General features: G+C 42.8%; 1 protein-coding gene across 4 annotated transcripts; it reads left to right on the top strand.

Annotated features, from left to right (window-relative positions):
• The first annotated feature begins 632 nt into the window (after positions 1-632).
• Positions 633-11311, top strand: TRMO (tRNA methyltransferase O). Of its 4 annotated transcripts, none has more exons than XM_037493720.2 (5): positions 633-782; positions 1563-1737; positions 3983-4140; positions 7552-8208; positions 10792-11311. In XM_037493720.2, exons 1-5 carry the CDS (start codon positions 707-709, stop codon positions 11049-11051), a joined length of 1326 nt encoding a protein of 441 aa, XP_037349617.1. In that variant the 5' UTR covers positions 633-706; the 3' UTR covers positions 11052-11311. The 4 variants fall into 4 exon arrangements, with proteins under 4 accessions (XP_037349617.1, XP_054545153.1, XP_054545154.1 ...); XM_054689178.1 differs by lacking the exon at positions 633-782 and adding an exon at positions 973-1035; XM_054689179.1 differs by lacking the exon at positions 633-782 and adding an exon at positions 1186-1204.
• Positions 11312-13207: the final 1896 nt, after the last annotated feature.

Raw genomic sequence — 13207 nt, 5'->3', positions numbered from 1 at the left:
AATAATAAATTTTATTTTTATATTCCCCATACAATTGCACCCCCCCATTCTGACCCCAATCCCTCCCCTCCCGCCCCCCATCCCCCAAAAAGTGTCTCTGGTTCATAGTATTTTGTTGATTTTGATTTTCACTTTCTTATATTTATTCATTTTCCTGGTGCCTTATTTAAGTTTTCTAGATTCCTGCTATGAGTGAGACCATCCGGTATTTTTCTTTTTCTTTTTGGCTTATTTCGCTGAGCATGATCCCTTCCAGCGCCAAGGAGAATTTTTTTAGCATTTCCTAAAGTCTGAACATTTTGCTATGTGGTGATCGCCTATACACACCCTTTGTCTTCAAAAATTAGTGTCATGCGTTGGACATGTACTTGGCTTATTCTTGATATTTATATTAATATTGTTATATTACTAAGTAAGACAGCAACCTCTTTGTGCGTAATAATGTTCATCAACGTGTCCCCTTGGAAAGCGCAGGTGCTTGCAGTCGCTGACTGGTGAGCAGCCGCACCAGCCTCAGGTGAAACGCAGGCGCCAACCTGAAGCTCCCGGCGGCCCCGGGAGCCGGCGCCGCCCGCCTCGCCCTCCGCGCCTGCGCCAAGCGCCGCGCACCCGCCTCCCCCGGGACGCCACTTCTGCGCATGCGCCAGGTCGGGAGACCGGAAGGGGAAGGCTCTACAAATTGCTTGGGCGCCTCTGACTAGTAACCATGCGCGGCCTGGAGGAGCTGGGGCCTCGGGCCGCCACGACGCCGTGTGGGTGTGTCAAGCCGTCTCTGGAGACAGGTAACTTCTGAAAGGCTGGCGGTTGCACTCTGAGAAGTGGCCTTGGTGCAGACCCCCGACTGTAATGCAGAGGGGGACGGGAAATGTTAAACCTTGAGCTAATGTGCGTCATTCTCTTGCTTATTACGAAAGCACGATTACGTGCTTGGCAACCACGTGACGTGTCTGAATCGAGCGGGATGACGTCGTTTCTCGTGTTCTGTTGGTGATAGTGGCTGCAGTTGTCTGGTGGCTAGAAGTACCAAGTGCAGTTGTAACATACTTTCTTTTAGGAAATTCTGTCCTCCTGTGGGAGAGGCAGAATGTGTACTGCTGGTGTTAAGCCGGTTAGGAAGGAATTAATGCCAGGATAGGCATCCTGTGCTAGGAAGTGAAGAGGGAGGAGTAAAGTTTGGGAGGAAATAGTTTTAAACTGAGCCCTGGTAAAGGCACATCGCAAGAGTTTGTGTTTAAGTTCACACCTTCATTATTTTTCTCTATATGAAATAACCCCTGAACCCTAACCCTAACCTAAGTCACATAACATGGTTATGGTAGCATACACTTTGCATTATGGTGATAGTAGGTTTTCTGAAAATACCTCTTTTCTTAGACCTGCAGTCATTCCAGCCATGTACATGTAATGATGAGAATATTTATATGTATTGATGAACATTGTAAGAAATCATATTTTATATTACGTAAAACCTAGTTTTTAAATGGAATCAATGCATTAAAGAAGTATTATCTTACAACTTTGACCTTTTGACTAATGATTTCTTATCTGGTTTTCTTCTATAGGGAATCTTTTAACTGAGCCAATTGGCTACTTGGAATCATGTTTCTCGGCCAAGAATGGTACTCCAAGGCAGGCATCCATTTGTAGCCATTCGCGGGCTTGCTTGAAAATTAGAAAGAGCATCTTTAATAATCCTGAACATTCCTTGATGGGCTTAGAAGAGTTTTCTCATGTTTGGTAAGTTGTTTTATAGTTAGTAGTGGTATTTTGGGCTAGAACTTGCCCCTGAGTAAAGTACTTCAGTTAAAAGTGATCTTAGGGTCTGCCATTTAGACCACTCTTTCTTTGTTGCATGTGATTACTGTACTGCGTTCCTGCAAGGGATTGTCTGCAGGTGATTGGACGACATCAGGGCAGCTTTGGAAAACCACTGAGAGACAGATTCCATTTGCAGTTGTGTTTAATTGTGATGTATGCCTTCTGTTGAGTTGAAATCTGTAGATAGACTTTCTCAGTTTTGCCTAAGGGTCATTATTATCCCCTTTAGACCAGGTATCAGCTAGCTGTGGCCATGGACCAAGTCCCTCCACCACCTGTTTTTATAAGCAGGTTTATGGGAACACAGCCATACCCCTTTATTTATGCATTGTCTGTTTCTGCCTTGTGCTACCAGGACAGAGGTGAATAATTACAGCAAATTGGTTGGCCTGTAAACCCTAAAATGTTTACAGTTTGACCCTTTACAGAAAAAGTTTGCACCCTGCTCTAGACCCATGAAAAATTAAGTCTGTTCTTACTAAAAGACAAAAGAGACCGTAGAAATCTGTAGAACTTACATCAATGTTAACTCTTAGTTCCTGTGTTTACTGGTGTTACTGTCCCTTGGAATCCTCTCTCTATCCGTTCTCCTGACTCCATTACCAGCAGTCTGAATTGGCCTAATTTTACTGTTGAAAAACCTTAAAATCAGTGTTTATTCTGAAATAATGTATTTTTGTGTTAATTTGGGCACATAAGTAGAATAGGAAGAAGATTGATGTTCTGACCTAGTTTGTATGATAGTGGTTGGGTTATATAAAATAAAAACATTGCTGATACCAAATACGTACTCAGAAGTAGAGACAGATATTTTCCTTATTTCTCCTCTTTTCTCCTCTCATTCCCCTCTGCATCACTTTTTTTTTTTTTTTTTGTGGGACCCTCTCCTAGTGGCCGGGATCAACTGGTGCTGCAGAAGCTGTGGGCAGCCTTGCAACCCAGCACTCAATTGCTGCGCCACCAGGGGAGGCCTTATCACTCTTCACTAGGTGTATATCCAGCTAGACCTTTTTTTTTCTTTTTCAGTACACATAGAAATGTAGATATACACATGTAGAATAGGCGTTTGTTTAAAAAAATTGATTTTTTTCCCACGTAACAGTATATATATATATATATATATATATATCTCATGACGGTACATAAAGAGTTATCTTTTTTGCTTCACTGGCTGCTATTGCAGAATACACATGCACCATGATTTGACTAATCCCTTGTTAGTGGAGAATCACCTCACTTACAATAGCGTAACATAATAAACCTTCTTAGACTCCTATTCTTGGGCCCTTGTGTATTTTTATGAGGATATCAGAAGTGGATGTAATTGGTCAGAGGGTATATATTTATATTTTTGGAGGAGTGCCAAATTTACCTCTAAAAAGCTTAACCAGTTTATATTTCAAAGGTGTATAAAAATACCTTTTTCCTGCACCTATACTCTCACTATATGCTATTGAATTTTTTACATTTCTTACCTGACAGGGAAAACCACTATTTTTCAGTTTTATTTCTTTGTTATCAGTGAAGTTCAACATCTTTTCATGTGATTGTTAGCTATTTCGAATTCTTTTGTGAATTGCCTTTTCATGTTCTTTGCTAGTTTTCTATGTTGTTGTCCTTTGCCTTATGATGTATAGGAACTGTTTCTGTACCACAGCTGTTTACCTGTTGTCTTTTTATATGTTTAGCAAACATTTTCTCCTGGGATGACATTTAAATTTAATGATTTAATGAATTCAGATCTGTCACTGTTTTTCTTCATGGCTCCTTGCTTTTGTCTCTTGTTTAAAAAGGCCTAGTCAAATTATTTAACATTTCTGAGTTTCAGTTCCCTCATCCATAAAAGGAGGATAAATTATACTTCATAGGGCTCTTAAGGAGATTAAATTAAGTGGCTGTAAAAATGCTTAGCATCAGTTGCCTGGCACGTAGCAGGCACTTAGTAAATATTGTTCATTCAGGCATCTGAGAAACATCTATTAGGTTCCTGACATGTCCCAGTCATCATGTCACAGAGAGAAGACTCCCACCATTACATTTTAACACCACAAAAAGCATTTTTTTCTATTAAAATTATGGGAATTTAAGATGCTTTTCCCTCTGAAATCATTATACAATAATTTGTGCTTTTTTCTTACTCAGTGGTCTGGTTTATTTTCAACAGGATTTTGTTTGTTTTTCACAAAAATGGTCATTTGAACTGTAAGGCAAAAGTGCAGCCTCCTAGGCTGAATGGCGCTAAGACTGGAGTTTTTTCCACAAGGAGCCCTCATCGTCCCAATGCAATAGGACTGACCCTGGCCAAACTGGAAAGGGTGGAAGGTAACATGTTTCATTTCTACTTTTACCTTTTTTTTGCCTTACCCAAAAGAAGTCATAAAATTAGCATAGTGTTTACCACTGACTGTCATTTGGGCGGGTACCAATGGCATCAGTCCCTCAGAACCACCACACATTGAAGCCAATGAAGTGATTTAGAGTGTTCACATAAAAACGCGTTGAAATAAACTCATAGGATGCTTAGAGTTTGTTTACGCATATATCAAAAGCTTCTAAATTATTTAAAAATAACTCTTTAAGATTTCATAATTGTTAAATTATAACCAGATATTCTCCAACTTGGAGTGCAGTCTATACAAAATGATTCAAAAATAGTTGGACACTCAAGATGTAACAACACATGCATGCACAAACCAAAACTTAACACACAGCAACCTGTTGTACATGCATATGTGTAAGCACATAGAATGGGTTTTCTTATTTTTTCCTTGCAACCTTGAGAAAAAGAACATGCATTGTGGTTGCAGAGCAGCCATTGGCTGTAATGTGTAGCAGAGGGTCTGAGATGAATAGCACCCTAGTACTGAACATCTGTCAGGCTGTGCAAGTACCTGTGTAGAATACTAGTGTTAACTATATGTTCAAAAATAAACTAGTGATTGAACTATATGTTTTTGGAAAGCAGCCCATTCGTGAGTCTCTTTGACCTAATAAACATTTGTTATCAAGGCAGAAGGTGAAACAGTGTGACACTTGGAGTGAGCAGACCATTCCAGGCTTCTGCTTGCTTATTTGTATAGTGTGCAATGGAGAATGACATGCCCTCTGGGATTTCACAGGAATTTTTGGGATGATACTGAGATAAAAACTCTTAAGAGTATTTTTTTGGCTATTGGGTACTAAATTGATGAGAGCAGTGATTTTGTTTGTTTTTTCCCAAAATTTTGTTTGTTTTTTCCCAAAATCCCCTGCTGGATTATATTCAACTGGACTTAGGGTAGGTTTTCCAGGAAAAGAACAACCTACTTGAGTTTCGTGAATTTCTGGTGGCTCACCAACTTGGGTAATAGTACTGGAACATTTTATGCTCATTTGTGCAACCCATACATATTTTTTGAGCACTGATTTTGTGCTAAGCATTGTCCTAGGTGCTGGGGCAGAGTGGCTACAAATCGGTTAAACATCCCTGCTCTACAGGAGAATTTATTAATTTTTTAAGATTAATTTATACAAGAACTGGGGTATAGGCCAGAGGCGCGGGAGGGTGAGAGAATTCACCAGAGACAGAATGGGGAGCAGAACAGGCAGATGACCGAAAACACTGCTGAGGGGAGCAGCAGGCGAGACAGGAGCAGTTTGCTGGGCCGTGTAGGTATCTCCCAGGCCTGCCAGGAATCAAACCCATGCTCCAGAGGCTGCAGACAGCTTCACAGTGCTGCGCTCAACTCACTGTGCCACCGGGGAGGCCCTACAGGAGAATTTAATATTCTCATAGAGGAGGTCAAATCAGAAAGGTGAAAGGCATGCAGTAGCACTGTAGATACTGAGGGTCACAGCAACTACAATGTCTTTTTTTTTTTTTTTTTTTTTAAGATTAACTACAATGTCTTTTTGATGCTCCATAGTTTACCAAGAGTGTTCATGTAGGTTATCTCACAGTATGAGTTTTATGGCTGAGGGAACAGGGATTCTTTGATGTTAGATAAGTTGTGTAGTAGTATCCAGCCAGGTAGTTGTCTGACTCCAAACTCTAGTACCTATGCTCTAGTGCCTTTCTTTCTTACATCGTTAGGTGTAATTTACCACTTATGAGTAAAAAAATCATCTTTCTAAAATTCCAAGCTCATTCACAGGAAGTGTGTTTTAGAAATCAGAGTCCTTTGTCACATTTTCTTAAATGGAGAAAGAATTATTGGTAAATGTGATCACATGTAGTGTTTGATTCTTATTTGGCCATTTTCTCAAGTATAAAGTTATGGGATGCTGTAACAGTAGCAGGAACTGGATGGCAGCTGTGTGAGGAAGACAACAGGAGTCCTGTCCATGATGTTTCATACTGGTGACTTATATTCTGCTTAGTTATTTGATACTTAATGGAATATTTGATTTCTCTTGCTGCATATTATCAGTTTAAGCAACACCCAATGATTATGTGTTTGAAACACTATTATTTCTTCAGGAGTTTGGGCACAACTGATCTGGGTCCACTACTGAGGGTCTCTCGCCAGACTTGCAATTAAGGTATCAGCTGGGATGAGTTCTTATGTGGAGGGTTGACTGTGGAAGAATTCGCTCCCAAGTTCATTTTGGATGTTGGCAAAATTCACTTCTTTATATTTGTGGCACTGAGGGCCCCAGCTTCTTGCTGGTTGTGAGCTGGTGGTTCCCCTCAGCTCCCTGAAGTCACCCGCAGCGCCTGAAGGCCGTCCATAGTGCCTTGCCACATGAACTTTCCAGCGTGGCTGCTTACTTCATCAAGCCCACAGGGAAAGAGTCTCCAGTGAGTCTGCCAGGAAGTACAGGAGTCTTATGTAACATCACAGTCATTGGAGTGCTCTCAACTCACAACTTGAGAGGAGGGGATTGTGCAGTGGGTTGAACAACGGAGAGGTGCCATCAAAGGGTCACCTGAGAGACTGTTTAATACAGTAGAAACCCTCTTTAGTGCATAGAGAAATGTTGACACTCTGATGTATCTGGAACAGAGCTGCAAGCCCCAGTGCTGCAAAAATGAGTCGGCTCCTCCCAGTGCCCGAGGATCTGCTCACTTTCTCCAGACTCTAGGCAGGTCATTGACAGACCATGTAGAAAGGGCCCTGGCAGGGCCTCCCCGATGGCGCAGCGGTTGAGCGCTGGGTTGTGAAGCTGCCCACGGCCTCTGCGGCACTGGTTCGATCCCCAGCTGCTCCCCGGCCATGGGAGGAGGGTCCCACATGGCGCGCAGACCTCTCCTGCCGCCCGCTGCTCCCCTCAGCAGTGTACTTCGGTCCTTCTGCCTGCTCTGCTCCCCGCTCTGGCTCTGGTGAATTCTCTCACCCTCCCGCGCTTCTGACTGTACCCAGTGCATGTATAAACAAACAAACAAATAAATAAATAAATAAATAAAAACATGCCTCTATAAAAAAAAAAAGAAAGGGCCCTGGCAAAGGTTAGTACACAGGTTCTTCTCTGACACCCATAGGAAAGATGACTTTTGTCTGGAAGAGCCAGAAAGCCTTTGTAGACGAGGTGTTAATGTGAGAGCTTTGAAGAGCAAGTTTGAGTTTGACAGCTAAGGAAGAGAATGATTTCCAGGCAGGAAGATATGTATATTGTATCAAGGGTAAGAGAGCCTGGTGCCTGAGAGAATTGTGAGTAAGCTGGTGAAGCATAAGCTGGTGGTGTTGGGTCTCGAATTGTTTGCATTGTTCTTCATTGTTAACTATTGCTAAGAGGATGTTTTTCCCATCATAGGTGGCACTGTTTACCTTTCGGGAATCGACATGATTCATGGCACACCTGTACTAGACATAAAGCCCTATATAGCTGATTATGACTCGCCACAAAATTTGGTGGAGCCCCTAGGGAACTTTGATTTGCAGTATCACCAACATAAACCACACACTGTGTTCCAGCCTGATGGCAAGACTGATAGCTCTGACCAGCAGCAGCTGTCAGCTTGGGATGAAGCACAGCCACACAGTCACCCAGAGGAGAATTTGAAATGTCCAGGTGAAGCCAGAACTTCAAGAGAAAACAGCCCGGACAACGACAAGACCGCAAACCTGCGAAACCCGCCTAAGCACAGGGAGGTGGGAGCAAATTTGGGTATAGAGTCAAGAAGAGATCCGAGTCTCCTTGTGGCAGGAGAGTGTGTCAGACCATGTCGCCTGGAGAAGAGCACCTCAGAGGAAGGTGCAAGCAAGAGAAACAGGAGAGAGAGAGAAGCCACGGCCATGCAAGGAAAGCGTGTGGAGGTGCAGGCCTCAGGGCCTCCCCATCACCCCAGCATGTCTGAGGCAGCTCGGAGCAGTGCAGTGCCTCCATGGGTTCGGGAGGCCCCTGTGGCCCCCTTGGAAGTCCGGTTCACTCCTCACGCAGCAAGGGACCTGGGGCACCTCAGTTCAGAAGGTGAACCGGGTTCTTTTCATTTCTGAATGAAAGATGAGCTTTGGCTAGGATATTTATCACAGTGTGTCTTTCCCGAGGGCAGTTATCTAGAGTATTTGCAATGTGTCTGGTTGTAAAGAAATATAGGCTTCTAATGTAATGTTTGGGCAACACTATCATTTGTCGACTTTAATTCAGCACCTGTTTGAGTGGCATTGAGAGTCCTGGGCACCCAGGAAAGTTTGCTGAGGAATGCCTGCTGCCTCATTAGAGGTCCTGATTTAGCACCTTGTGCCTGCCTGTTACAGTGGTCTGGGAAGTTTCCAGACGGCATGCAGAAGCTAAAGGGTACTTGTCCTATATTTTCATAGGTTAGGCTTTTTCAGCTGCCTTACTGTCTGACTAGAATCTCATCTTACCACAATCTCAGGTGGCTGATAGCTCACTCTCTGGCCCAGGTTCTCAAAACCCAGAGTAAGAGGGAAGGAGTCTCAGCACAGGAATTGTCCACGTAAGTCCCAGCCCTAGAGACGTACTTCACAGCCAGTCAAAGAGAGGCCGTGGGGCTCTTACATAGAGCTGTTGGAACATGATTCCTAACACAAGCTGTTCCCTGGTTTGCCCTGCCCTCTTAGATCCCACACAGCAGTGTGGCATGAGGAAAGGGGCTGTTAAGAGGTGGTATAGGGCCTCCCCGGTGGCGCAGCGGTTGAGCGCTGGGTTGCGAAGCTGCCGCAGCCTCTGCAGCGCCAGTTCGATCCCCGGCTGCTCCCCGGCCACCGGAGGAGGGTCCCACATGGCGCGCAGACCTCTCCTGCCGCCCGCTGCTCCCCTCAGCAGTGTACTTCGGTCCTTCTGCCTGCTCTGCTCCCCGCTCTGGCTCTGGTGAATTCTCTCACCCTCCCGCGCTTCTGACTGTACCCAGTGCTTGTATAAATAAATAAATAAATCTTTAAAAAAAAAAAAAAGAGGTGGTATAGTGGCCCAGTAAGAAGTAGCCAATTGCCAAGATAATGTCACTTTTCACCTGCCACTCAAGGGTTGTCTCATTCTTAGTCCTAAGTCTTGATTTCAAACAAAGCATTTGATTTTTAAATTGGCCTCTTTATTGAACAGTTTTGCTTATGAAGATTATTCCATCACTATATACAGTTGATGGCAGGAGAAAGGTCAGTTGTAAAAGGATTTTGTGGTGAAACAGAAGAGTGGTGTTGCAAGAACTCTTATGTCTGCATTTTTCCTTTGTCTTGGATTATTGTTGAATGCTTCCTACTTTGAAAGTTGTATGATTTTCAAATGACAGTACTGAGTGAGATTTTACATATTGTAATCAATGTGCCTTCTTGATTAAAAAATGGCTAAAAGTAGAAATTATGAAATATAACTACAAAACCAGGAAAGATTTACAACAGACAATAGAATTTAGAGCCAGCACAGAAATAAGTAAGGATTTCAGAAAGTTTAGATTCTAGAAAAGATGAAAGAGACTGCTATGTCAGGAACTGGTGCAGGAATAGAGGATTGGGCAAAGTGCTGTGGCCACACAAAGGAGAGGATTCCGATTTAGGGAGTAGGGAGGAAACAGGGGAAGACTTCCTGGAGTCAGCCAGACAGGCTGAAGAGTGATGATTTGGGAACGCCTCTGTTTTCAGTGGCCTGATAGTCATCTTATGAGCCACGTAATAAAGGAATCTGATGCTGCTTAATTGGTCCTGGGTTTTTGACCAATAGTTGTACTACATGGTTTGCCTTTCCAGTTTGTTTATTGGACTTAGCCCAGAACGACTTTGACGTTAAAGGTGGGATCTGTTCTCAGGAGAACACCTACTGCTACCCCTGATGATACTTTTAGCAGAAACCACATTGTTTAAAGCACATGCCTTCCTGGAAGGGCTTGGCCTTCCAGGCCTTTAGGATGTTTGTAGCTATTAAAAACCAAGTCACAGTTTTTAAAGTTTTGTACAGACAGTATTTTTAAAAATTAAAGTACACTCACAATGATATAAATGTGGAATTTTTGCCACTAGACAGACAAAACATCTTTTTACCCAGTGAAGGTATTGAACTTCCTTGGCGTGTCTGTTTCACGGTTGTCCCAGGACACTCAGGGTCCTTTTCCTGAGGGAAGGTGGCTTCACTTCTCACTGACCCTGACTCTCTGAGGCACTGTTCCCTGCATAGCTAGTATGGGTTTGCACTTTCTGTGGCTCCTGAGCATGCTGGACCGTCATGTATTTCCCTGATCAGACCTTCATTCTGAGAAGAAAATGACAAGAAATTGAATTAAAGTCTATATTAAGCATAGAAAAGTGACACTTAGATTTGTCAGAATTACAGGTCAGCTCTTGTAGTTAGGAGACTAAGGAAGAACATTGCCATGATCTTTTTGTTCAGCAAATAAAACTTTGGGGGTGGGGGGGAGTTGTGCAAACATTTACTGTAATGACAGTAACTACCACTTGAAGGTGACATTCTCTATGTTGACTGCATAGATTTCCAAGCGCTGTTCATGTCAGGGAACCAACCAAATCCATACTGAACTTCACACTAATGCAATTAGAACTGCATGGTTTTGAGCATTAAGTTATGTTCTTCTCATTGCAGGTGTGGGTCAGGCTACATTTAAATATTTTCAGTCAGCAGAGGAAGCCAAGTGCGCCATTGAGGCTGTGCTGTCAGCCGACCCTCGGTCTGTGTATCGCCGGAAGCTTTGCCAGGACCGCCTTTTCTATTTCACTGTAGATACGGCCCATGTCACTTGCTGGTTTGGTGATGGCTTTGCAGAGGTGCTAAGGATCAAGCCTGCTTCTGAGCCTGTTCATATGACTTACCCTGCGGAGTCCTTGGTGTCTCTGGGATCGTAAGACGCCGCCATCTCATCTTTATGACAGTCTGGTTGACTTTGGGTGTGACTGTTGGATTTTCTATATGAGTTTATGATGTGCCTTCTTTGCAGAAAGAAGCAACATTTTGTGATCTCACTGCTGGGATGAATTTGGATTGTTGAACATATTTATTTGGAAAACATTTTAATAAACTTAACTGAGAGATACGAAATTTAGAGAAATTGCTGTATGCCATACCTTCTCACCTGTTTATTTTGAGGAATCCAACGGTGATGCTGTGTCATTGGTTTCTGAAAGAAGCAGGTTGTGCTTGGTACTTGATAAAATCATTCTAGCAGAGGAGTTTAAGCTAAGGGGATCTGGTCAGCAATTCACGTTGGCTTTCCTACCTGGAAAGCCTACATCAAACTGAGTTACTATCTTTTAGAAAATTAACAAATGAAAAACAATTCGTTGTAAGGATTTTTAGAGATTAAACCTCTGACAAAGAGACTTTGTCACACACACAATGTATTTGCTCCTGATTCCAAAATAGAGATTCAGATGTCTTTGGATGTCTATCAGAATAGAAAATCACTCCCCCTCAGCCCAAGAAAATAACTTCCCAAGAAAATAATTTAATTACTGGTGTTGGGGGTGAGCGGATTCACCAGAGACAGAGTGGGAAACAGAACAGGCAGACTGACTGAAATACACTAAGGGGAGCAGCGGGCAAGTCAGGAGAGGTCTGCTATGCCATGTGGGTTTCTCCGTGGCAGGGGATCGAACTTGTGCTGTAGTGACTGCAGATAGATAGCTTCATAGTGTTGCGACTTAACCCCTTGTGCCACCCTGGTTTATTTCTTATTTGCTCTATGACTATTTGCTAAGCACCTACTACGGGTTAGGGTTTGGTGATAAAAAAATCAGATGAACAAGATGCAGTTATTGCTGCAAGTCACAGTGGAGGAAGTAAGACAAGCAAATTAAATTGTCTTACAGTGAGAGTAAATACAAGTAATTAAGTCCGTATACAGCTCCCATGTAGTACCACGTAGGAAGCAGTTGTAAGAATGTATTGCCTATAGGTGGTTTAATGATGAAATACCAGATAACTGAAGATTTATGATCAACGTAACCGAATTAGACACCTGTCAACAAGACATAGACTTTCCTAATCAGAAGTGTAAATCTTAGTAGCTGATTGATCATGGTTTTGAAATGAACCCTGCTGCCTGTGGAGACTTGCACACAGCCGTCTGTGGCTGATGGCACTGCGCTCTTGAAACAAACAGGGCTGTCTTTGAGGTTACTTAGAACCTCCTGGGGAACTAGCTTTTATTTGACTTGTAAAAAGCTTCTTATTTTGAGATAATTACAGATTCACAGGAAATTACAAAAATAGAGCAGAGTCACCGTCTACCCTTCTTCACCTAGCTGCTTTCTCTGGTAACATCTTACATAACTAGAGGATAATATTAAACCTGGGAGTTGATAATTGTACATTCTACCCTTTAGTTGGATTTTGATGTCTTTAAAAAAAAAATTATTTTGAAAGTGAATCAGGACCTGAAGCAGAAAGTGTTGCTATTTAATATGGAAAAAATAATTCTGAGGATGATATCAATCAGCCTTTGAGCAAGGGGACTGGTTAGCTGTTTGGAGTTTTATTACACAGTCTCAAGATTTTAGAACTAACATCCTAAATATAACCCAGCTTGGTTCTCTGCCAGCTGACCAGTCTTCACTATTTCCAGTATTTGGCCCTCTAATCTCTGCTTAAACCCCTCAGGGGTGAGGCCTGGCCTTCACCCCTGCCTATGTGGCTGTATGGACAGTGGGAACTATTGTATTACAGTGCTCTCTCTGAGATGAGATCTGGGAAAGCTCCCCTCAGTAGGGGGTGCATGGCTTGAGGCTGAGCCCGCCCTCCATGTTAACCTGTCAGATACCTTGCTAGCTCCCCACACTCCTCAGTTCTCTCTCTCCACTGAAGAGATGTTTCTCTTATAATCTCAAGCCTCTCCTCACCCCAGTCCTTGTCCCCTGTGAGCTTTTGTTTCTAGGCATCTGTTTCCAGTATCCTATTTTAAGGAAATTTGGATCACCAGTCATGAGCTTCCACTCTCAGAAAAAGAAATAATTCAAAACAAGTCATATTCATTTTCATCTTGCAAATGATTAAAAAAAAAAAA

This window comes from Talpa occidentalis, unplaced genomic scaffold (genome assembly GCF_014898055.3).
Source record: "Talpa occidentalis isolate TD23 unplaced genomic scaffold, MPIMG_talOcc4v2.1 talOcc4.7, whole genome shotgun sequence".
In the NCBI taxonomy this organism is placed as follows: domain Eukaryota; kingdom Metazoa; phylum Chordata; class Mammalia; order Eulipotyphla; family Talpidae; genus Talpa; species Talpa occidentalis.
Note: the sequence above shows the minus strand (reverse complement) of the source record. Positions and strands in the feature narration are given on the sequence as shown.